The sequence below is a fragment of the Pipra filicauda genome, unplaced genomic scaffold, assembly GCF_003945595.2.
Source record: "Pipra filicauda isolate LSUMZ 115617 unplaced genomic scaffold, ASM394559v2 scaffold47_size6085603_pilon, whole genome shotgun sequence".
Taxonomy (NCBI): domain Eukaryota; kingdom Metazoa; phylum Chordata; class Aves; order Passeriformes; family Pipridae; genus Pipra; species Pipra filicauda.
The window spans coordinates 5,928,374-5,952,522 of NW_024104620.1; the positions used below are offsets into that span (position 1 = coordinate 5,928,374).

General features: G+C 48.5%; 1 protein-coding gene across 1 annotated transcript; it reads right to left on the reverse strand.

The window, feature by feature from the left end:
• Positions 1 to 17,117: 17,117 nt before the first annotated feature.
• LOC113983050 (guanylin-like) lies at positions 17,118 to 22,466 on the reverse strand. Its single transcript, XM_027711810.2, has 3 exons — positions 22,307 to 22,466; positions 18,825 to 19,014; positions 17,118 to 17,992 (listed from the first exon to the last, which is right to left on the reverse strand). The coding sequence occupies exons 1-3, from the start codon at positions 22,379 to 22,381 to the stop codon at positions 17,928 to 17,930; spliced, it is 330 nt and encodes a 109-aa protein (XP_027567611.1). The 5' UTR covers positions 22,382 to 22,466; the 3' UTR covers positions 17,118 to 17,927.
• Between the last annotated feature and the right edge of the window lie 1,683 nt (positions 22,467 to 24,149).

Here is a 24,149-nt window from a genome sequence, read left to right on the forward strand (position 1 = left end):
TCCTCCTGTCACCACATGTTTGTGGGAAATATCAACAACATTAGTTATAATTTTGAGGGCAGAAAAAGTGGTTCTCAGAGCACAAGGTGCTTTTTTTTTTCTGCTGTGAAGGAAGGTCTGGAAATTCATCCTGATTCTTGGTTTTGTTTGGGTACATTCTCCAAATATTCCTGCAGTTAATTCCTGGGAATTCTACTGAGCTGTATCAGCTTTGTGGATCTGCCAGAGGGCAGGATTAGATGGGATACTGGGAAGAAATTCCTCCCTGGGAGGGTGGGGAGGCCCTGGCACAGAGTGCCCAGAGAAGCTGGGGCTGCCCCATCCCTGGCAGTGTCCAAGGCCAGGCTGGATCAAAGGAGCAAACCAGGCTAGTGGAAGGTGTCCCTTTCCATTTTTTTTTTTTCACTCTCACAGCTCACATCCCATTTTTAATCCATAATAATCCCCAGATATCTGCCCGGTAGTTCTGCTGAGCTCCTGCTGCAGGTCCCTGCCCGTGTTGATTCTGCCCCTCCAGGATGCCAGAACAAGCCCCTCTTCCTCTGAAACATCTCCATGCACAGCTCACCCCTCACAGCCTGGTTTTATCTGCAAATGTAAGCAAAATCTGCTCCATCCAAGGTGTCCAGGGAAATCTTGGATAGTGCTGGCTCACAGAGATTCCCGTGGAATCTCACTTGGTGCAACACCCTGGTTTGACAGAGAACAATTCCCGACTCCTCTCCCAGCGTGTCTCCCTCCAATCAGCCTCACAAGGATGTTGTGATTGCTCTGTGATGAGATAATTTTCTCAAAACAAGCACAATAAACTCAAATTATCCAGTTAAGGTTACACTTCAAAGACATTCAAACATGGCTAAGTGGGAAGCACGGAATCCGCAGAGCCAGATCAGGCTTTTTTTCACAGCTCAGTTACTTTTTTGGGCACAAAATATTGCAGAACATGTGGGTTTGTTTTTAAAGATAGCACAAGTTGGCAGCAGAGCCACAAAAATACTTCTCATCACTTTTGGTGCAATTTAGGGCAATCTGAAGAGCTTGAAGTCTTTTCCTCCCTAACTATGGGTGGATTATTTGGATGTGTAGCATTCCCTTGGAATTTCTTGAATTTATCACACACACAACAACATCCCTGTGGAGGTTTTTAGCCCTCCCCAACTGGTCTGTCCTTTCAGTCTGAACTCTGCTTAAATATATATTTAAGGCAATCTTTTTGTTGGAAAATTCCATTTGCACCCGGATATCAAGTGACAGGCCCTGTAATGTGCTGTACAAACACAATCCCCCCCAAGAGAGCACTTTGCTCATCTCCAGGTGAGCAGATTTCAGATTTTAATTATTTAAGATTCCCCTTCCAGAAGGTCTCCCAGCCCTGGGAGAAGCTGTGGAAGCCTGGAGCCCTTGATGGCTGCTTTCCCTTTCCCATCTCCATCCCCAGTCACCCTTCTCCACAAAAAAAGGATGCACATTCCCTCACTTCCTTCTCCTCTTTAACAGCTCCACATTTAAATGATGCCCCCATAGAGATGTAAATAATAACACTGCTATTTAGAACAATTTTCTGCAAACCCCACCACAGGCACGAACAAAGGCTCCCTGGGATGCTCTTCCCAATTTCCCTTCGATTTTCCACCTTAGCTGAAACAAAAAGAATGAAAACAGTTAAATCTCCAATATCTGTTGGCTTTTTGAAAATTTCTGTGTGTGTAAAGTCTTGGTCTTTCAGGGGGTCATTCAGGGACCTGGGGAGGGAATGTGAGGATATTCATTATCTCTGTAGAAGAGAAGCACAGGTGAAACATCAGTTTGGAAGTTTAACAGAAAATAAATCCACAAGCTTGGTGATGAGCAGGTGGGATTCTGTGCAGGTCCTGGGTTTGTCATTCCCAGCCTGGATCACAGAATATGCTGTTGGAAGGGACCCACAAGGATCATCCAGTCCAACCCTCAGCCCTGCACAGACCCATCCCCAAGAGTCCCACTCTGTGTCCCAGAGGATCATCCAAACCCTCCTGGAGCTCTGGCAGCCTTGGGGCTGTGCCCACTGCCCTGGGGAGCCTGGGCAGTGCCAACCACCTTCTCCTGAGATCCAACCTGACCCTGCCCTGACACAGGTCCAGCCATTCCCTGGGTGCTGTCCTTGATCCCCCCAGAGCAGAGCTCAGTCCCTGCCCCTCCTCTGCCCCTCCCCAGGAAGGTGGAACTGCACTGAGGTCTCCCCTCAGTCCCCTCTTCTCCAGCTGAACACACCAAGTGCCCTCAGAGTCCTCACACGGCTTCAAATCAAGGCCCTTCCCCATCTTCTTTGCCCTTCTTGTTCCTCCCATCATGTGAAATGACCCACAGATGTTCACACGTGGGGTGAAGTTTGAAGTACCAGGCTCTGCCAGTTGCATCCAATATTCCATTTTCAATCACTTTTATAAAGAGGTGACCCAAAATTCCTCAGCTCCCCACCTGCCACCAACAGCGAAGACGAGTGGATGTGATTGGTGTCCTGGGCTTTGCCAGCAAGCAGAGGATTGTTGTTGCTTTCAGGACTCCCCAGAAGGGGATCTTCTGCTGCAGCCAGAGGAGATCTGTAGTCAAGGTCTCTGCTCAACAGCAATGCAGAATCTCAGCATCTCACACACTCCATGAATCATAGAATCATAGAATCATAGACTCATAGAATCACAGACTCATAGAATCAGAGAATCATAGAATCATGGAATCATAGAATCATAGAATCACAGACTCAGAGAATCATAGACTCATAGAATCAGAGAATCATAGAATCATGGAATCATAGAATCATAGAATCATGGAATCATAGAATCATAGAATCATGGAATCATAGAATCAGAGAATCATGGAATCATAGAATCAGAGAATCATAGAATCAGAGAATCATGGAATCATAGAATCATAGAATCATAGACTCATAGACTCATAGACTCATAGAATCATGGAATCAGAGAATCAGAGAATCATAGAGTCAACTGGGTTGGAAGGGACCTCTGAGATCATCAAGTCCAACCCTTGATCCAACCCTGTCGTGGTTCCCAGCCCATGGCACTGATGCCACATCCAGTCTCTTTTTAAAAATCTCCAGGGACGGAAAATTCCCTGGGCAGCCCATTCCAATGGCTGAGCACCCTCTCTGGAAAGAAATTCTTTCTAATATCCAACCTAAACCTCCCCTGGCACAGTTTAAGACCCAGCCCTCTTGTCTTGCTGATGGTTGCCTGGGAAAAGAGACCAACCCCCCCCGGCTCCCCCCTCCTGTCAGGGAGTTGCAGAGAGTGAGGAGGTCTCCCCTGAGCCTCCTCTTCTCCAGGCTGAGCCCCCCCAGCTCCCTCAGCCTCTCCTCACAGCACTTGTGCTCCAGTCCCTTCCCCAGCCTCGTTGCTCTCCTCTGGACCTGCTCCAGCCCCTCCATGTCCTTCCTGAGCTGAGGGCCCAGAACTGGACACAGCACTCCAGGGGTGGCCTCACCAGCGCTGAGTCCAGGGGCAGAATCACTGCCCTGGACCTGCTGGCCACCCTGTTCCTGAGCCAGGCCAGGATCCATTGGCCTTCTTGTCCCCCTGGGCACACTCTGGTTCATGTTCAGCTCCCTGTCCATCCCCACTCCCAGCTCCCTTCCTGCCTGGCTGCTCTCCAGCCCCTCTGGCCCAGCCTGGAGCTGCCGGGGGTTGTTGTGGCCAAAGTGCAGGACCCGGCCCTTGGCCTGGTGGAACCTCATCCCCTTGGAATCAGCCCAACTGTCCAACCTGGCTGGAGGCTCATGGAGCACACAGAGACCGGGAGAGGGGCAGCAGGTCCATGTCTGTGCTGTCCCAGCTCTGAGTCTGGCTGTGAACACAGAGAGAGGAGCAGCCGAGGTTTGGGAGCGTTGCACCAAAGAGCCTGGGTGGGGCTGCACCTCCAACCCTGGGGCAGTTCTGGGACCCTCAGGACAAGAAGGACATGGAGGGGCTGGAGTGTGTGCAGGGAAGGGAACGGAGCTGGGGAAGGGTCTGGAGCACCTGGAGTGGCTGAGGGAGTTGGGGAAGGGTGGGGAACACGAGGAATGTCTGAGGGAGCTGGGGGGGCTCAGCCTGGAGAAAAGGAGGTTCAGGAGGGACCTTCTCACTCTCTGCCTCTCCCTGACAGGAGAGTGGAGCCAGGGGAGGGTTGGGCTCTGCTCCCGGGGAACAAGGGACAGGCTGAGTGAAAACAGCATCAAGCTGTGCCATGGGAGGTTTAGGTTGGATATTGGGGAAAATTCCTTCACGGAGTCCCCATTCCTGGAGGTGTTCAAAAAACGTGTGGATGTGGCACCTGGGGACACAGTTTAGGGGTGGCCCTGGCAGTGCCAGATCTTACAGAGCTTTTCCAACCACAATAATTCCATGATTCTGTTTAGGCTGGAAATGTGGAGTGCAAGGTCTTTATTGACAGCACATGACTACTGAAGAAGATGAGTGGGATCCATGAGGAAAATCTATCCCATAATCCAGATCATGGGAAGACTCGGGTGCTTTTTGAGTTTGATGGGTCATTTTTTCACTGTTCTTGCAGGACAGGCTTGGAAATGTTTTCCTTATATCCCCTTCCTTGATGCAAAGTGACTACAAACTGCAAAAAGCTTTCTGTTCCTTTATTTTCCTTCCAGCAGGTGCCAGGATGCTTCTGGAAAATGTCTGCTGAAAAGCAGACCTTAAATCCCTTAAGAGCCCATGTTTTGCAAGATCTTGATGTGAAATAATGAAAAATCCACAGTGGAGTTAAAAATTTCATTTTCCCAAAGACAGAGAGCAACAACAAAATTGTGGTGTTGTCAACACCATTTAATTTAGGTACTGAAAATTAAATAGAGATTTAAAAAAATGATTTTCCACGTTTGTGGGACAGGGAGGACAAATAATTCTGCTTTCACTTTTCTACGTACAAAAGTGGTAGGCAGAAAGCCTGGAGCTCCTCACTGCTATTTACTGGGGAGCTGAAATTATTTTTCCTTACCCAATTTGCAGTTGCCAGACATCGGATTTCGTTTTGCTTTCTGCTCCCCTGGCCGGTGCAGGAGTTTTCACATCCTAGTCTTCCTGCTGATCTGTCCACAACCCCTCATCCATGACCTGGAATTGCACATCTCATGTATAAAACAAGAACATGTTCCCACTCCTGCTGATCAACCTTTGCACTTTGTCCCAATCTTTCTTTTATCTGAGATTTGCCTGATAAAAATAATGATTCCTTCAATATTCAATGAATAATCAATGAATAATCAAAACCAGTGGAGCACATGGTACATCCTGAAGGTGCATTTATATTTTGAATCCCAAAATATAAATTAACTCAATCAAATCAAGTGTGAACATTTCTGAAAGTAACTCTCCTGGTACTAGAGATGTGAAGTATAAAATTCCAAGGATTTTGATCTCTTAAAGAGCAGCTGGTTCCCAGATCCCTACACTGGAAGGAGGTTGTTTTCCTGGGATTCCTGCACCAGCAGATAGGTTGTTTTCTCTGGATACCTGGAGTGGCAGGCAGCTTGGATCCCAGATCCCTGGGCTGGCAGAAGGGTTGTTTCCCCTCTATCCCTGCGCTGGCAGGAGGTGGTTTTCCTGGGATCCCTGCACTGGTTGTTTCCCTGGATCCCCTCACTGGAAGAAGGTTGTTTTCCTGGGATCCCTGCACTGGAAGGAGATTTTTTTCCCCAGATCCCTCCACTGGCAGGCAGGTTGTTTCCCTGGGATCCCTACACTGGTTGTTTCCCTGGATCCCTTCACTGGCAGGAGATTGTTTTCCTGGGATCCCTACACTGGTTGTTTCCCTGGATCCCTGCACTGGCAGGAGGTGGTTTTCCTGGGATCCCTGCACTGGCAGGAGGTTGTTTTCCCCAGATCCCTGCACTGGCAGGAGGTTGTTTTCCTGGGATCCCTGCACTGGCAGGCAGGTTGTTTCCCTGGTATCCCAAGACTGAAGTAGGTTTTCTCTGGAATTCCAGGACTGACAGGCAGGTTGTTTTCCCTGGAATCCCTGCACTGACACCTCCAGGGGCTGGACACACCCTACAGGAGGCACTGCCACAGTTCCTTGGTGGATGGAGGAGAGCAGGGTTGGATTAGTTATTGGAAGGAATTCCTCCCTGGGAGGGTGGGGAGGCCCTGGCACAGGGTGCCCAGAGAAGCTGTGGCTGCCCCAGCCCTGGGAGTGTCCAAGGCCAGGTTGGACAGGGCTTGGAGCAACCTGGGCTGGTGGAAGGTGTCCCTGCCCATGGCAGGGGGTGGCACTGGGTAGTCTTCAAGGTCCCTCCAATCCCAACCAGCCTGGTGCCCTCAAGGTACCTCCTCATCACTTTGCACTTTCCACCATCTCCCACCCACGGATTGTAAAACCTGATTATTGTGACCTCATTTCGAGGAATTCAGTCCCTCAGTCTGAGTCCTCCCCTCCATCCTGGCACTGTCATCCTGTCACTCCAGGCCCAAGATCCCCCTGGCAGCCCTTTCCACCCTCCTCTGCTCCCGCCTGTCAGGTCAGAACTGACTTTTCCCTTTGTTTGTGTGACACAAAAACACATCACTCCGTGCAGAACTTGAGAGCACGAATTGACAGCGAGCAGGAAAAGCCTGGGCTGTAAATCTGGAAGGTTTGGACCGCTTGGATCGTGGCTCAACAGCCCCCGGATTTTTTTCCCGGTGCTGAAACATCAGTCACCCAGCAAAGGGGTCCTTGGCATCATCGAGGCTCTTCTGCCATCTCGTGGAGGAGAGGAGCAAACACCCTCCAGTTGGATTTTAAATTCTAAACTCGAAGTTACAGAAGGGAATTTGAATGTTCGGTTCTGCCCTTTTCTTTAAAAAAATATAAAAATTTAAAAAAAAAAACAAACAAAAAAAAAAAAAAAAAACCAAACAAACAAACAAACAAAACCAGTGAAACAGGCAAAGCTCAAGTGCTCCTCAGTCTCTGTTCAAGGGGGTTCTAACACTTAAATAATTTCCTTGTGGTTCTTGGGCTCAAAAAAATGTGCTGAGTTATTAATTGTTAAGGCTTTCCAACCAAAATTAATGCTCGTCTGTGCCTCCAGCCCAGTGCAAATGTATGAGCCATTCAGCAAGGCAAGGACAAGATGTTGGGAATACTGGAAGTGATATGTTTTCCTCTTTATGCCCACAACAGTGTGCCCATCACTGGCATAGTGGTTGGCAGGATATTTTTGGGGAAATGGGTGAATTTCTCAAAAAATGAGTGAATTTCTTACGTTTCTTGCAATCTGTGCTGAGATCTCCCTGGCTCTTTGGGTTCTCCCCTCCCAGTTCCCAGCCTGGCAGCCCCCAGGCTGCTCTGATGCCAAAGGAAGGTTTTGCAAAGCCATCAGGAGCCCCCAAGTGGAAATGTTTGTTCCTGGACAGTTCCTCCAGTTCCTGCTCAAGGCGTTTGTTGCCGAGGTGGAATTTCACACTTGTGATGCAACTCATGGAATCACTTCAGAGTATCACAGAGTGGGTTGGGTTGGAGGGACTCAAAGTTCATCCCATCCCACCCCCTGCCATGGGCAGGGACACTTCCCACTAGCCCAGGTTGCTCCAAGCCTTGGACACTTCCAGGCATTCATCTTTCCTTTCCTCTGCCTTTCTGGCCACTCCATGAGTGTGCAAACCACACCTGCTGATCTTTCACCCCAAACCATTCTGGGATTCTATGCAAAGATCAATTGGCACCTCTTTTCCTGGACCTTCCTTAGTTCTGTGGTGCCCAAAGAGACCTTCCTGCAGGGACAGAGGTTTAGGACAGATGTGCAAGAGAGGTGCCTCCCTTCCCACCCTCAGCTTCAGGCAAGGAAAGGTGATGAAAAGATGCCCAATCCAACAAATTAAAGGCAGGCCCTGCTAAGCCAGGGTGTTCCCAGAGATGCCTCAGCATTCCCAGGATATCCTTGGCTTTGTGTCCATTCGATTGACCCCTTCCCTGTTTTCCAGGCAGGGAACATCAGGTGGGAGTCGGGCTCTGCTCCCAGGGAACAAGGGACAGGAGGAGAGGGAACGGCCTCCAGCTGTGCCAGGGGAGGCTCAGGTTGGACATCAGGAGGAATTTCTCCATGGAAAGGGTGGTCAGGCATTGGAAGGGGCTGCCCAGGGAGGTGGGGGAGTCCCCAGCCCTGGAGGTGTCCAGGGGAGGACTGGACGTGGCACTGAGTGCTCTGGGCTGGGGGACAAGGTGGGGGTCGGGCACAGAGAGGAGGGGAGGGGAGGGAGGGGAAAGGAGGGGAGGGGAGGGGAGTCTGCAAACCGTGGTTCCTGCTGTCCAGTGCTCCTTCCTTCATCTTATCCCTTTGCATCCACTGAGAGAGCTGCACTTCAGGGAAGATGTAGGACAGCTGGTGTGACTCCAGAGAGGACCAGAGTGTTCCTGGGGGGCAGACCAGTAAGAGAGGACAGAAAAAATAAGCAGGAAATAGATAAGATTAGGGTGAGGAGGAAAATATTGGATTTGGATTGGATACATAGAGAATTGATAAAAGAGAACAAGGTTGGTCTGATCTCCATGTGCAGAACTGGGAATTGTGGGCTGTTGGTTTTTCCCAACGTTTAGCCTGGGGAAGAGAAGTTTTGGGCCTGAAGGGGCTCCAAGAGAGCTCGAGAGGGACTCTGGGCAAGGGTCTGGAGGGACAGGACACAGGGAATGGCTTCCCACTGCCAGAGAGCGGGGTTAGATGGGATATTGGGAAGGAATCATTCCCTATGAGGGTCATGAGGCCCTGGCACAGGTTGCCCAGAGAAGCTGTGGCTGCCCCAGCCCTGGAAGTGTCCAAGGCCGGGTTGGACGGGGCTTGGAGCAGCCTGGGCTGGTGGAAGGTGTCCCTGCCCATGGCAGGAGGTGGAACTGGATGGGCTTTAAGATCCTTCCAACATAAACCATTCCATGATTCTGGGACTCTGTGAACTACAGCAAAGGGTTGATTCAAAGAGAAAAGGTTTAAATAACAGACACAGTGAAGCTTCAGACATTTCTGAGGAAGTTGTGGAATTTCCCTGGTTTGCACGACCTTAAGAACGAGTCAGAAAAGCAACTCCCAGGAATGACTCGGAAAGAATCACTCCTGGTTTGGAAGGAGAATGTAAATCCGTAGTTCCACATAAATCTGTGTGGATCAATAGACCCCACAGATCTACCAATAAATAGGCCTGTAGATCACCATAAATCTGGATCAATAGATCTTTACCTCACAAAATCTGAACTGGCAGATCTGTAAGCCTGTTTGGATCCATAGATTCGTGTCTCGCTATAAATCTGATGGGATCGATAGATCTGAAGCTCACCGTGAATCTGGAGCAATAGATCTGTGGATCAAAAGCCCTGTGGCCTCCTCTGGTTTCACATGGACACATATCCTGTAGCTCTGGGCAGGTGGGTCCTGGGGTCATTTGCATCCTCTAGTTCTCCCTCTAATTCCTGATGCAACAAACCCAGCCCTAAATTCCTGGTGACCAAGATCCAGCCCCAGAGATGAGCACTTCAGAGGTTATCTCTGGAGCCAGACCAGTGGGCCTGAGCCCATGGCAGGGGGTGGAACAAGATGGAACCCAAACCATTCCCTGCCTCATCCTCTGTGTCCCACATGCTTATCTTTAACCTCTCTGTACAAATCCCTTCCCCTTCTCTGCCTCGGGTGATCCTGTTACTCAGCCCATGGACTTTCTGACTCCCAAGGCTCATTTTCTTGCTGGTGCTTTTCCGGTGCTCCTCTGACTCACATCCTGGAGAGACACCTGTGATCCAGGTGTGGGACATCCCTTCCAGACTGGCACTCCCAGACAACCCCCACAGGAAGGGATGGTCTCCACGGGGTGCTGATCATGTGCCACAGCACAGGCAGCTGGCAGAGCTTCTGGATCACCTTGTGGAACAACTTGGCCATGTTTGAGAGGTGAGGTCAGAGTTCTGTGCAGAGCTTTATCAGGCAATAAATGTTAATATTCCTCAGCCCTCGCTGCCAGAGTGTCACCAGAATGGATTTCTCGTTTTTATTAAGGAGATGAAAGATTGGTCAGAGAGAAGGCTCTAGAAAGGCTCCAATAACTGGACACCACCTGACTGGACACCCCCATACCCCCAGAAATCTGCACCACAAAGAAGTGCTTTGTACAAGGCCCTGTGTTGGTTTGACCTCACAGTGCTGCAGACTCAGGAATCAGGATCTGCAGTTGCCTTTGTTTTACGCGGAACAAACAGTATTCCTGCCATAAACCCTGGGAGGAAGGGCTCCTGTTCTGTTTGCACTCATTTGCCCAGTCTTCCCTCAAACCCAGCTGTCTCCTGACATCCTGTACCCGCAACGACCACCAGTCCCTCTCAGAGATCCACCTGTCCCTCTCAGAGATCCACCTGTCCCTCTCAGAGATCCACCAGTCCCTCTCAGAGATCCACCAGTCCCTCTCAGAGATCCACCTGTCCCTCTCAGAGATCCACCAGTCCCTCTCAGAGATCCACCAGTCCCTCTCAGAGATCCACCAGTCCCTCTCAGAGATCCACCAGTCCCTGACTGATTGGACTGGTTTGGCTGTTTCTGGTGTTACCCCTCAAAGAGAGGTGCAGAATCCTGGCCCTGCACAGAGACCCCAACAATTCCACCCTCTCCCTGAAAGTGTTGTCCAAACACTCCTTGAGCTCTGGCAGCCCTGGGGCCATGACACTGCCCTAGGGTGTCCTGGGAGGAGCCAGAGAATGGTATCCTGGCTCTGGCAGGACAGTGAGAGTTTCCCAACCTTCCACTGAGAAGGCACCTGAGAATTGCCTTATTGCCCAGAGAAGCTGTGACTGCCCCCCAAAGTGTCCAAGGCCAGGTAGGACCAGACTTGGAGCAACCTGGGCTAGTGAAAGGTGCCCCTGCCCCTGGTGGCAAGATGAGCTTTGAGATCCCTCCCAACCCAAATCAGCCCATCCCTTTTTCTTTTTTTTTAGTCATAACAGAGCTGCTTTCGCTCGAGGAACGTTTTAGACGTTGCCTTACCTTGTTGAGGAATTTTATCCTTTATTGAGACTTGCCTGTGAATCTGTAACTGCAAGAGCCACGTGAGACCAGACCCACTGTGACGTTTGCTGGAGGAGTTTATAATTATGACCTTGACTTCCAGATAATATTGTGATGAAACTCCCAGTAGCTCCTGTTGCAGATAGATACAAGCCCTTAAGGAAAGAGAGACTCCCTTGTCCACAGTGACAGTCTGTAGCTCCCGACATCTTCTCCCAAATTTCCCCAGGTGGTTCCTACTTTTCTGTTCAGATGCTCCCTAAAAAGGCCAACTCAGAATTATTGGTGAATTTTTGAGGAAAAAGCATCACCTCTCTTATATCTTGACTCTGCCAAATATGACTTTGTAAGAAATCAGTGTAACAGAGCTCGGTGTGGGGCCTCATGGAGGAGGAAGGTGATTGATGTTCATAGAATCCCAGAATGGTTTGGGTTGTGAGGGACCTAAAGCCCATCTCATTCCCACCCCCTGCCATGGGCAGGGACACCTTCCACTAGCCCAAGTTTCTCCAAGCCCCATCCAACCTGGCCTTGGACACTTCCAGGGATCCAGGGGCAGCCACAGCTTCTCTGGGCAACCTGTGCCAGGGCCTCCCCACCCTCCCAGCCAACATTTCCTTCCCAATATCCCACCTAACCCTGCCCTCTGGCAGTGGTAAGCCATTCCCTGTGTCCTGTTCCCCCATCCCTTGTCCCCAGTCCCTCTCCAGCTCTCCTGGAGCCCCTTTAGGCCCCGGAAGGGGCTCTCAGGTCTCCCTGGAGTTTCCCTTCTCCAGGTGAACCCCCCCAGCTCTCCCAGCATGATCCAGAACAGAGGAGCTCCAGCCCTGGGAGCATCTCCGTGACCCCTCTGAGACTCTTTTTGAGTGGCAATTACAAACCAGCTTTGGTCACATCTCCAACCTGCCATAGATGTCCACAGTTACCTGTGGGACAGTTCCTTGGTACAATGTGTTCCTCCTGGAATGTGAGGGGGAAAGAATCCTCCCACGTGCTGCTCTGTGAGTGAACTCATCCCTCAGGAGGAATGGCAGGAATACTGTTTGTTCTGAGTAAAACACAGTGCTGAGTTTTCTCTGCCCTTGACTTGTCGGGGTTCAGACCTCCCACCCTTCCCAAAAACAACCTGTTCAAACAGTTTTATTGCTGGAATTGGCACCCTTTTTGTTGTTTCTGTGAGTCAGGGCTCTTCTGCTGTGGCTTTGTGTTCTCACCCAACCACATCTGTCCCTTCCGACTCCATCCAGAACCACCACAAGGCCTCTGAAGTTTGAGTCAACAAAGGTGATCAAAGGCAGGGAACAGCTTTGCAGCACAAAGAGGTTAATGATACAAAGGCAATTCAGTGAAATGATCAGACAGCAGGTTCAGGATAATCACAAATACTTCCTTCCCATCCCCAAATCTGCCCCACACTTGGAACGAGCTTCAAAAAACACCCAAAAAAAGTCTTCCAGAGCTATGAAGTGCCAATGTAGCTCATGAGCAAACTGAGATACAGGTCCTTGGAAGCAACACAGAAGTATCACTTGTGCTTCTTGAAGGTGTCTGTGAGTAGCTGTCCTTCCATAATTAACTGTTCTGCACAGTTGTCCCCCTCACCCTTTTCCTCTCCTCTTTAGCAGATTAAAGAAGTTCATCTCTCTCCCCTCTGCCACAGGCCCATCACCATTCTGGTCACCCCGCTCTGGATTCTCCATCTTTTCCCCCCCTGGTATCGCCAGGAGAGGGGTTGGACATCAAGGAAAATCAGTTGCCTGAGGTAAATCAACTGAATCCCAAATAAATGGGGGCACTCAGGTGTGGGGAGACATCAAGCTGGGCTGTATTTACTGTCTACAACAGAGGAATGCTGAGAGGAATACTGGGATTCAGGGTATCCCCTTATTCACTGGTACAAGAAACAGAAAACATATTGATGTGATCAAAAAGTATCTCAGCATGGCTGGGCTGAAAACACCAAAAAAAGGCCTTCTGACTCCAGTGTCTGACAGTGCAAATATCCCAGGCAGAGGAGAACAACACTGGATTTGTCTTTCAGATTACTGAGAAAAAAAAAACCAAGATAAGCTCCTGGAAAGATCTAAGAGCATGTTTATGTAAACCCTGTGATTTTTTTATCAGGACATGGTAAAATATTTAATGCAAATAGTCTTTGGCTGTACCATGGCTTTTATAGACCTTTTTATTGCTCATAAACCAAGTCACGTCACTGTTGGTACATTCTCTGACTCTTGTAGTTAAAATATTACCCCAAGGACAATCCCACCTTTGTGTGCTCAGTGTTTGCTGAGCAATCCTTGGGGATCCTTGAATTTGCAAGGGGTGGGATGAGACCAACCCCATCAGCTTTGCCTGCATTCACTCTGCTTTTTCACCAGGAAAAGCATTCAGCACTGAAATTTCCTAAAAAAAAAAAACAACTCTTTTTTTAAATTATTAAAACTGTTCTTCTGTTTCCAAGTCAGAAATTCACTGATATTGAACAAAAAGACAAAAAGAAGAGGGACTGAGCACTGAAATGGGCTGCTCAGAGAGGTTGTGGAGTCTCAATCCTTGGAGATACCCAAAAATCACCTGGAGACAGCCCTGGAAAAGCAGCTCCAGCCTTCTGCTTCTACCTCTTTTTAGTGGTTCTATGCAAGAATTTCTTCCTAAAATCAACCCTCCAGCTTAAGGCCACTCCCCCTCATCTTGTCACTGCATGGCCTTGAAAAAGGTCCTTTCTCTTTTATTGCCAAAGAGCACCACAGCCACTAAAAGCCTTTGAAATCCTCGTCCCACGTTCTTTCTTTGGAACTTGACCCTAAATCTCCTTTCCATTTCCTCCACCCTCACTGCTGTGACCAAGAATGGGGGCACTTCCAGGAGCAGGAGAACAGGAAGATGTTTTTTTTCCCTTCCCACCTGTCCAATCTCCATCCTGCAGCTTCTTCATCATCCTCATGTAAAGGATGATGAAGATAAGGGGGTTTTGCACGTGAGCAAAGTGCAGAGAGAAATTCATGTTGCTTAAAGGGGGCACTGTTATGCTCCCAGAAGTTCCCTATAAATTGGAGCAAATTTTCCCAAATAATTAAAAATGGCACCACAGAAAATGATGCACTGGTGTTCCCTGCATTTTTTCACTATTAAAACAATGTCAGTGCTTTAACAAGGAGCACAAATGTGGACAATAACAGGTTTGGGCAAGTCCTAAACTCCAAAATCAGCCTGAAACTCCCTCAGGTCAGTGCATGAAATCCTGTTGTTTGGTTAAAACCTGATTACAGACTTGCCCATGTGGTCACTGGGTGAACACTCAGAACCAAGGCCATGGCAGCTTCTGAGAAAACTTCCTTTTATTGGGGCAATCTCCAAAAACATTGAGTGTATATGGAGTTTGTTCCAGTGGCATCTTCCCTCACCCCTCTCCCAGGGACAGACCTGACTCCCAAGGATGTGCCAATGTCCAGCCCCTCCATCTGCAGCTGAACTTGGGAGAGACAAAAAGATTTACTGAGACGGGAAAATTTCGAAGCGGAAAAACTGCCCAATATTCCCTTGGATTTGGCTTCAGGTGACTCTGATGGAGCTGCTCAGGGAAGTGTGGACTCTGCTGGTGTCCTGTGCCCTCCAGAACACTCCTGGACATGGTGGCATCTCACTGACCCTCGCTGAGCCATGGGAATGAATACTAAAGGCACCTGATGTGTGTGCCCGGGAATAAAGGGCAAGGAATTCCCAGGATTGGCTGCAGTGGTTCAGATGTGATTGCACCAATGCTCCTGTTGTGTTGCTCTCCTCAAAAAGCCCAGCCTGCAGAAGACCAGGCCTTTCTGCTGCTGCTCTGAACTGTTTCTCTCCTGAGAGGAGCTCCTTGAACGCCCTGCTCTTATTCACTGGTTATTGATTCAGTGGTGTGCTCAATAAAATGTGATTTCCAGCAAAATCATGTGCCCTCCTGGTTCACTTTCATCCCAACACTGAATAAACTCTGCTGGCACTTTCCAGGTAGCACTGGCAGACAAGGAAACTCACTGAATTTAGAGTTCAGCACTGTGGGAAGGGCCCCAGTGACCCAGGAAGTTACTTTGCAGCCACAGCCACCTCTGTTTCATGCCAACAGACAGTTCTCTGTGTGAAGATATCATGGAAAAAGCTTTAAAAATTCTTTAATTGAGATTTAGATGAATATTTAGACAAAAATTAAATACACTCTATCTCTCAAAGCTGTTCTGACAGATAACAGTTTGAGCCAGAGAGAAATAATGTGAATTAGCCCTCAGAACTTCTTGCCTTGTCCAAGGACAGGTACTCACCACATCCTGCAGCACCCAGGCCACAAACCCCTTCAACAAAAAATGCTGTAGAAGAGACAAAAACTGACACAAACAAACCTCACAAATAAATCCACGTGGTCTAGTCAGGGTCAAGATACAGCGTGAGTGGGAAAAGAATCAGTTCCTGAACCATCAGATTGAGCGTGGAAATATCTTATGGATCCTCTGCAGGATCTGCTCACAGCACTCCCATGTTGTTTCCTGCCTTACCCTGCCCCTTTGGCCTCTCATCACCTGCTTTACACAGTCCTTATGTGCAGCAGCAAGAAATGGGAGACAGAATTTTCTGACAGGAGCCCGGAGATAAGAGCTGATTGTCTGCAGATCTCACCTGGTACAGAGATAACCACATGGGTGACGTCTGTGCTCTCATTAGGGATTAAATATTAATAGGAAATTTATGGAATCATATCAGAGAATCCCAGGATGGTTTGGGTTGAAGGGACCTTGAAGATCATCCAGTTCCACCCCACTGCCATGAGCAGGGAAACCTTCAACTAGCCCAGGTTGCTCCAAGCTCCCAGTTTCAAGGCATCAGGAAGAGCCTTATTTTGAGACTGCCTCTTTGGAATTTGCTGTTGGATGGGTTTTGTCCTGGATGTAAGGAATCCTCTTCTCCACAGTCACAGTTTTTCTGTCCAATGAAACGGGAATTTGTACAACTAATGTTGCTTTTTAAACAGCATTTCTGGATTTAGGCACCCACTCCCTGGGCTCAATGTGCAGCTTTGGAGCACTGAGAGTCTTGTTGGAACTTGGTCGTTGAGTTGAGGGCCCCATATGGAAAAAATGGAGGCAATAATTCAACAGTTAAAAGTAAAAGGGGATAATTTAAAATCTCAGATAAAATCTTATATTAGTATGAGGGAGCTGGGGGGGTTCAGCCTGGAGAAAAGGAGGCTCAGGGGGGACCTTCTGGCTCTGCAACCCCCTGACAGGAGGGGGGAGCCAGGGGGAGTTGGGCTCTGCTCCCAGGGAACAAGGGACAGGAGGAGAGGAAATGGCCTCAAGCTGTGCCAGGGGAGGCTCAGGTTGGATGAGCAAATTTCCTTCATGGAACCCCAGGTTGGATAAAAAGATTCCTCCATGGAAAGGGTGGTCAGGCACTGGCACAACTGCCAAGGACACTGGCAGAGTCCCCGTCCCTGGAGGTGTTCAGGGGGTGTGTGGTCACCAGCTGTGGCCCATCCCTCTGGTGAGTGCAGAGAGGGGAACGGAGCTGGGAAGGGGCTGAAGCACCAGGAATGTTTGAGGGAGCTGGGGGGGCTCAGCCTGGAGAAAAGGAGACTCAGGGGGGACCTTCTGGCTCTGCCTCTCCCTGGCAGGAGGGGGGAGCTGGGGGGGTGTCGGGCTCTGCTCCCAGGGAACAAGGGACAGGAGGAGAGGGAACGGCATCCAGCTGTGCCAGGGGAGGCTCAGGTTGGACATCAGGAGGAATTTCTCCATGGAAAGGGTGGTCAGGCTTTGGAAGGGGCTGCCCAGGGAGGTTTGGAGTCCCCATCCCTGGAGGTGTCTGAGGAATGACTGGACATGGCACTCAGTGCCCAGGTAGGGATCAGGCACAGGTTGGACTTCACGACCTTGGAGGGCTTTTCCAGCCTCAATGATCCTGGGATTCTGTGACCACAAGTTAGTTTAAGTTCAGGACACATTAATAAGATATGTTTTATTGCAGTGAATACCCGGACATGGCACACCTTATAAAGGGAGAAAGCAAGTAGGCAAGACTGTCCCAACATAAAACTAACCCCAAAACCCAGCAAAAACATAAAGCAAAAAAAAAAAAGAAGTGCAAATTATTGCTGGTTTTATTTCATATACAGGTTATAAACATGGGCAGATCCTTCCTTCACTGTCTTGCCACCAATAAGTACAACCATGAGGCAGTGCTTTCCTTTCTGAGTGATTCCAGCACTGTAGGTTGGAATTCCTTTCTCCTAAAGGGAGCTGAAAGAACATGGATATCCAACCACGTGGGAAGTGTCCCTGTGCTCCTCTACATCCCTAAATACACAGCAATTAGTACAAGTAACAGACCGATTTCTGGCTGTGAAAAGGTTGCTAAACAGCAGGAATTTATCCCAAGTTATTTGCTGCAGTTCTGTTGCAAACAGAGAGGTGTCACCTGCAACAGGGAGAGTGATCCAAGACACTGGGAAAGGGCTGGGAAAGGGGATAACCCAGTGCCGTGTGCAGGGGAGGCCAAATCACAGGCAGATATTAGTGATCAGATATTACTTATTAGACATTAAATATTAGATATTAAATATTAGCTACTAAAAAGGCTGCAGGAGGCTGCTGATTTCCAACTGGGAGCGTTCAAATCCCGGCAAAATAGCGGGAAATGAAACCCAGGGCATTTTCATTCAGGTGTGACCCCACTCCAGCAGCACTGGAGGCTCTCGGGTGAGGTCTCAGTCTCCTTGTTGGCAGAACTGCCCTGCTGGTGGTACCTGACGCCACCACCACGGGTCTGCACGAGCCAGCAGCTCCACTTTGGCTGTGGTAGGAGAGACATTGATTGGTGAAAGGATGTGATCTCGCCAAAGGAATGCACAAACTCGCCAGCTGGACACCTCTTCTTCGGGATGGGTCTTCACTCAGAAGCACCCGGCACAGGCGGCGTTGGCACAGATCTCACACAGGTCATCCTCGGCAGCCAGGCCTGGCACAGGGAGAGGGGGGTAAATCAGGGGCCAAGGGAGCAGAGCCGAGTGTCAAAGGACTTGGAGAGCCCTCCCCATCACTGTTCTATTGCTTTAATATGCCTTGAAAGTGCTGCTGCTCCTGCTAAAATCTGGCTTAAGGAATGAACTCGAACACGAGTTCATCGGGAGGCAAAGATGGACATGTGGAGGAGGCCAGAGGAGAGCAGCACGTGGCAACATTTCTTTCTGAAGTGTCCATGGCATTGGACAGGATATAAATGGAATATAATAACATGAAAAAGCAACCAGTGCAGCAGCAAAGCATGGCAGGGGAGCTTTGGCCAGCAGGAACGGCTTTAAGCTGAAAAAGGGTCAATTTAGATTAAATTTTAGGGAAGAATATTGTTCCCTGTGAGGTTGGGGAGGCCCTGGTACAGGTTACCCAGAGAAGCTGTGGCTTCCCCATCCTGGAAGTGTCCAAGGCCAGGCTGGACAGGGCTTCAAGAGATATGGTCTGGTGGAAGGAGTCCCTGCCCGTGGCAGGGGGTGGAACTGGATGGGGTTTATGCCCCTTCCAACCCAGACTATTCAGTGATTCCATGATTCTACTTGGAGGAACTTTTTCATGGTGTGCACAGGGCACAGCACAGCAGGAATCTTCTTTAGGGGCCTCACACCTCGTGCAGCCCAACCCTTGTGGGAGAAAAAGTATCATAAAGGCAGAACAAACCCTCTCAGCTCCTTCAGGAGCAACAGGACAGTCCTTCCACGTCTTTGCCTCTGGCCACTTTAATGTCTAAGGCGGAAAAGTGGTATTAGAATGGCAACTCTGCAATATGAGAGACATACTCAGCCTCTGGAAAATCTTGGGGGCATCTTCCCTCTTGCACACAGCTTGGAATTCCTCAGGGAGAGATTTCTCCTGGCACAGAGTGTTACTGGCCACGGGCACCACCATGCGAGGGCTGACAGGCCTATTTTCATCCATAAGCTCCTTCAGCTTCTTCACAGATTCCAGGGGGAATTTCAAGTCTCCATCCTGTGTAGAAAGGACCAGAAGAAAAAAAAGACACAAGGAGAGTCAGTCCTCAGGTAAATCCTTTCCCTTTCAACCTCCAGCTCTCCCAAAAAATGTAACAGAGGGAAAAGGCAGTGCTGAAAGGAAGGCTGGATAAAACCTGTGCTGACTCAAGGCAAAATCATGGGATCTTGAAGACACAGATATTGCAGAGCAGCTGTGAGACCCAGCTGCTGGTCAGGCCCTTGCTGGGTGTCACAGTGGACAGAGGCACAGCTGGGGCCTTGCTCACCCCCATGAGTGATACCCAAAACACTTGGGGTCAAAAGAGCCAGGCTGAGAATCCTCAGCTTGGAAAACAGATGACTGGGCAATATCACAGAAATGGTTTGGGTTGAAAGGGACTTAAAGCCCATCTCCTTTCACCCCCTGCCATGGGCGGGGACACCTTCTAATAAACCAGGTTGCTCCAAGCCCTGTCCAACCTGGCCTTGGACACTTCCAGGGCTGGGGCAGCCACAGCTCCTCTGGGCAACCTGTGCCAGGGCCTTGGGGAAGCGGCAAGTTTCCATCAATTTAGAACCACAGAAGTTTCTGAGTTGGAAGGGACCTTCAAGGACCATCAAGCCCAGCTCCTGGCCCAGCACAGGACACCCCAACAATCCCACCCTGTGCCAATTTAAAACTCATCTTACACACAGTTCGTGGAACTCAACTTATCGGAAGCATAAAACACGACACTTCTCAAAGCTCCCTGCAAAATCTTCAGGAGGCCAGGACAGGATTCTGGGAAACATTACTCCATTATTTTAAATCACTGTTAATGGTCATTCCCTCGGTTCCCAGTGAATTCCCCCTTTTGATGTCATAAATTTAAGCTGCCATGTGTTGCAGCTGCTAAACCAAGTCCACAAAGTTTGTGCCTGTCTGCAGATTAGAAGATCTTGGGATCTTTATCTTCTCTTTTAACCTGCTTTAATGGTCAACATATCCCAAAGGGGAGGTAGAAGGTGTCACTGCCCATGGCAGGGAGTGGAACAAGGTGAGTTTTAACACCCCTTTGAACCCAAACTATTCTGAGATTCTGGGATAAAGCAACTCATTCACAGAAAAAAAAAGTGATTCTGATGGAGCACAAGACTAAATTTTGTCTTTTGTTTTATAATCTCATGAATCGAGTGGCGAAAAGGGGTGAAAAGTGGTGGTAAGTGGGGAGTAGTTGGCTCTGATAGATTTGATGTGGGTTTTTTTACAGAATCAGAGACTTTTGGTGTTAAAGATTTAAAAAAAAACCCAACCACGTAAATTTTGGATATTAAATTTCTCAACAAATTCAAACTCTTTGCTCTTGCAATCAGTTTATTTTTTTACTCTGGTCAATTTATCAGTTGGACTCGATGATCTTAGAGGGCTTTTTCAGCCTTAGTGATTTTATGATTCTATAAAGGATGGTCAAGCACTGGTTCCAGGGCAGTGGTGGAGTCACCACCTCTGGAAGTGATCAACAAACAAGTGGATGTGGCATTTGGGACATGGATTAGTGGTGGCTCTGGCCACCTGGCTGGGTTAATGGTTGGACATGAGGATCTCATCTCCAACCTAAACCAGCTCTGGTTGCCTATGATAAATCAAATTTTCCTGTATAAAAGGAGTTCCAAATTCAGCTGTTGCTCACAGACATCAGAAACATAAAACAGAGAACTAAAAAAAGGTGGATTTCAACAGGGACAATTTCAGAGAACCCAGGAATTAGGAACAAATGTGCAGGTCATGGGCACAAAAGAGAACAAAGGAACAAGAAAAATAGGAAAAAAACCCACACCAGCTCAGATAAGAACAATGTATTACAGAGCTAAATCTGAGCAGGTGAACCCCTCCAAGGTGAGGTAACTCATATTCCTCCAATTTTCATCCTATTCCCTCCAGATTTGGGTTGGGAAGCACCAGGACAGTGAGACTCAGACTTCAAAACCAAGCTGGGACATCAAATGAAGCTCTTTGCAAAACATTTCTTTAAATGAACTATTTCTGGGCTACTAAAGGAGAGGGAAGGGAGGTTTTGGGGAAGAACTTCAGGGAAGAAGGGTGGAAGCCAACTCTGTGCAGTGAGGAACAAGTGAGACCTGAGGGATCTCGAGTGGTGCAGGTGAAAGGAGGGCAAAGCACCCAGAGCACAGTGCTGGTGTACTGGGGAAAACACAGATTTAATGGTTAGCTCAAAACCCACTTCCTACACTTTCACCTAACCTAGAAACAGCTCTTCTCATCTAGGGTGTGTTTTTAATGCCTCCAAGTGGAAAACTGAGGGGGGTTTTCCATGAAGTAGGAAGATATCTGCTCCCTAAAAGACTAATTTGTTGAAGAATGATTTGGAGGAAAGGAATAACTGAAACCTTTGGATATCTCTGTCATCCAAAGGACAAAGAGAGGATAGTCCAAGGCACAGAGACACCTTATCCCTGGAAAGCTGCTGCACACACAGAGTCAATAATTGTTTAAGGAACATTAATTCTCTTGGAACTCTGAGGGAGTTGTTGGCAAGGCAAACTGAAATCTCCCAAACTGTTTCTCAGGATGATCCAAAGCTCTCCCAAGGACAGACCAGAGCACTGCAGGACCTTCCTAACTGCTTCCATGTGACATGGAATGTCAGTCTGTGCACACAGAATGTCAGTGTGTTTACATGGAATGTCAGTCAGTGTACACGGAATATCAGGTGCTGTGTACTTTGGAAAATTTAATAGAGCCTCATCTAATTCCTTCTCTGCCTCTTGACATTCCACTGGATCGAGGAAAGCACTTTTTTCACCTTTTCTTACGGGTGAAACTTGTAGGTCCATCCCATAAACACACAGATTGTTCTCATAAAGACCCTCCTGCCCAGACCCAGGTGAGACAAGACAATTTCTCTTGTGTCACACCTCGTTTACATCATTCTCCAAAGTTAGAGGTTTGCATCAATTCCCTGAAATTTTGTGGCTTTGGATTAAAATTGGAGGCATCCCCAGTTCTTGCACCTTGGGATTATGTGCCAAGGAAAACCCTGGACACAAAACACCTCAGTCCCTGAGAGATTTCAGAGCAGGGATATGCCAGTAGAAGGCAAATAAACAGCATTTTAGTGGCACCCAGAGAATTTTACAGAAAGCAAACCTGGAGCACAGGGAGAGGCAGTTGGATACCAAGGCAGAGAATACCAAAAGTCCAGGTCTCTTTACTTGAGCTCAAGATTCCTGTTGAAGCCACAAGTTTGAATAATATCAGCACCTTGTTGAAGACCTTAATACCCAAAAATTAAAGAGAGAAAACTCACCTGCACATAGACTGCCCAGGAGCTGTGCAGCAGCACAATGACTGCCAGGATGGCAGAGGGAAGGAGGCCTCTCATGGTACCTGCAAAGCTGAGCCTCTGCTAACCTAGATATAATTTATTTTCTCTAGATTTGGTCTTTCTCTGCCTTTTTTTCTGTCTCTCAGACCTTCTCTCTGCCCAGCACTCAGAGTTTATAAAGACTTCACCAAGTATTGGCTTGGTAATTCATTAATCCAAGCTTTTTATGGACATATCATAAACCCCCAGAGGACTCTCAGTTATCTGCTCCTTGGCAGACCAAGTCAGTCACACCCAAGCAGATCCTGGGATTTATGAGGGACAAAAAGGTTTTGAAGGAGAGACAAAAAAACTGACCCAGTCATTACCCTCTTCTGCAGATTCCAGGTACTAAGAAGGTGCAAATATGGAATCATGGCATTAATGTTGGGAAAGACCTCTGAGATCACAAAGTCCATCAACCCAGCACCTGACAAAATGGGTCTTTTCATCACCTAAATAATGTGCACAAGTGCCACCTCCACAGGTGTTCTGAACACTTCCAGGGATGGTGACACCCCCCAGTGCCCTGGGCAGCTGTGCCAGGGCCTGACCACCCTTTAGTGCTGCTTCCTGCAGCACCTTATTAAAATCCAAGTGTTAAAAGGCATGAATAAGGAAAAAGCTGCCAGGAATCAAATCCACTTCTCCACGAGTTTCATTCTTATCCACAAACATGACAATGTCACATGGACGGAGAGGCAACAACTCACCTCACTCAGCTCAGGTCTGACATCAAGCCCAGGTCCTTTGGTCTGTAAATGATTTCTGGCATTTTGTGGTTTTGGATTAACAGGGAGAGCAGGAAACCAACACTCCTGGTCCCGGCAGAACAGGAGGGGGCAACAGTCACCCACTGAGAACTTCCTCGGATCTCAGCAGTGTTTGGTGCCACAAAGGCTCCGGTTGTTGATGTAACTTTGTTGGTGAAGTTACAGTGAAACCACCATTCTGCTTGGAACTAAAGCAGCCTGGAGATCCTGGGTGTGGCCTTGGAGGAGGGAATGGGAAACCTCTGGTTCAGTATAACCCAAAAACTGTGCTGAAGTAACCCCAGAGCTGACAGTATTGCCTGGGGACTGGCTGGCCTTGCTTCTCTCCACCAGCCCAGTTCCTGCCTCAGTCATAAAATTCAGACTCCTGGAAGGCCTTTTTAACAATAGGAGCAGGTTTCCTCTTTTTTCTGATTTCTCTGCTTTCTGTGCTGCCATGGACAGGAGCCATCAGTGACAAATCCTCAATAACTCAACCTCTGCCCTGAATTTCATCAGTGTGGGCCAGGAGTGGAACTGCAGATGGCACAGAAAAGATCCTCTTAACAGATTCCAGGGGGAGTCTCTAAAACCATTTCCTTCTCCACAACCTGGTTTATCCTGACCCTTTTTAAGACCAAGTACAAGTTGGTGGAGACTAAAGAACAGATTAACAGGAACTGAGGAGAGCAGAGACTTGTTGAGGATGGAAAAGACCTCCAGGGTCATCAAGCACAGCCTTCAGATCAAGTCCAGCCTTGCAGAGAAGGCAAAGAGGCAGAGGTGCTTTCCAGGGAAACCAAACAGTGACTGGGAGCATCCCAGAGATTGGAGAGAAGGGAATTAGAGAGGAGAAAGTTTACAGAGATATCTCAAGAGACATCCTAAACCTGAACCTCACACCAAACATACACCTAACTCGAAGGCTCACCCCAAATTTAACCCTAACCATAACCCTGAACCTCACTCCAAACCCAACCCTAACCCCAAACCTAACACTAACCCCACCATTAACCTTAAACCTAATTTCTAAC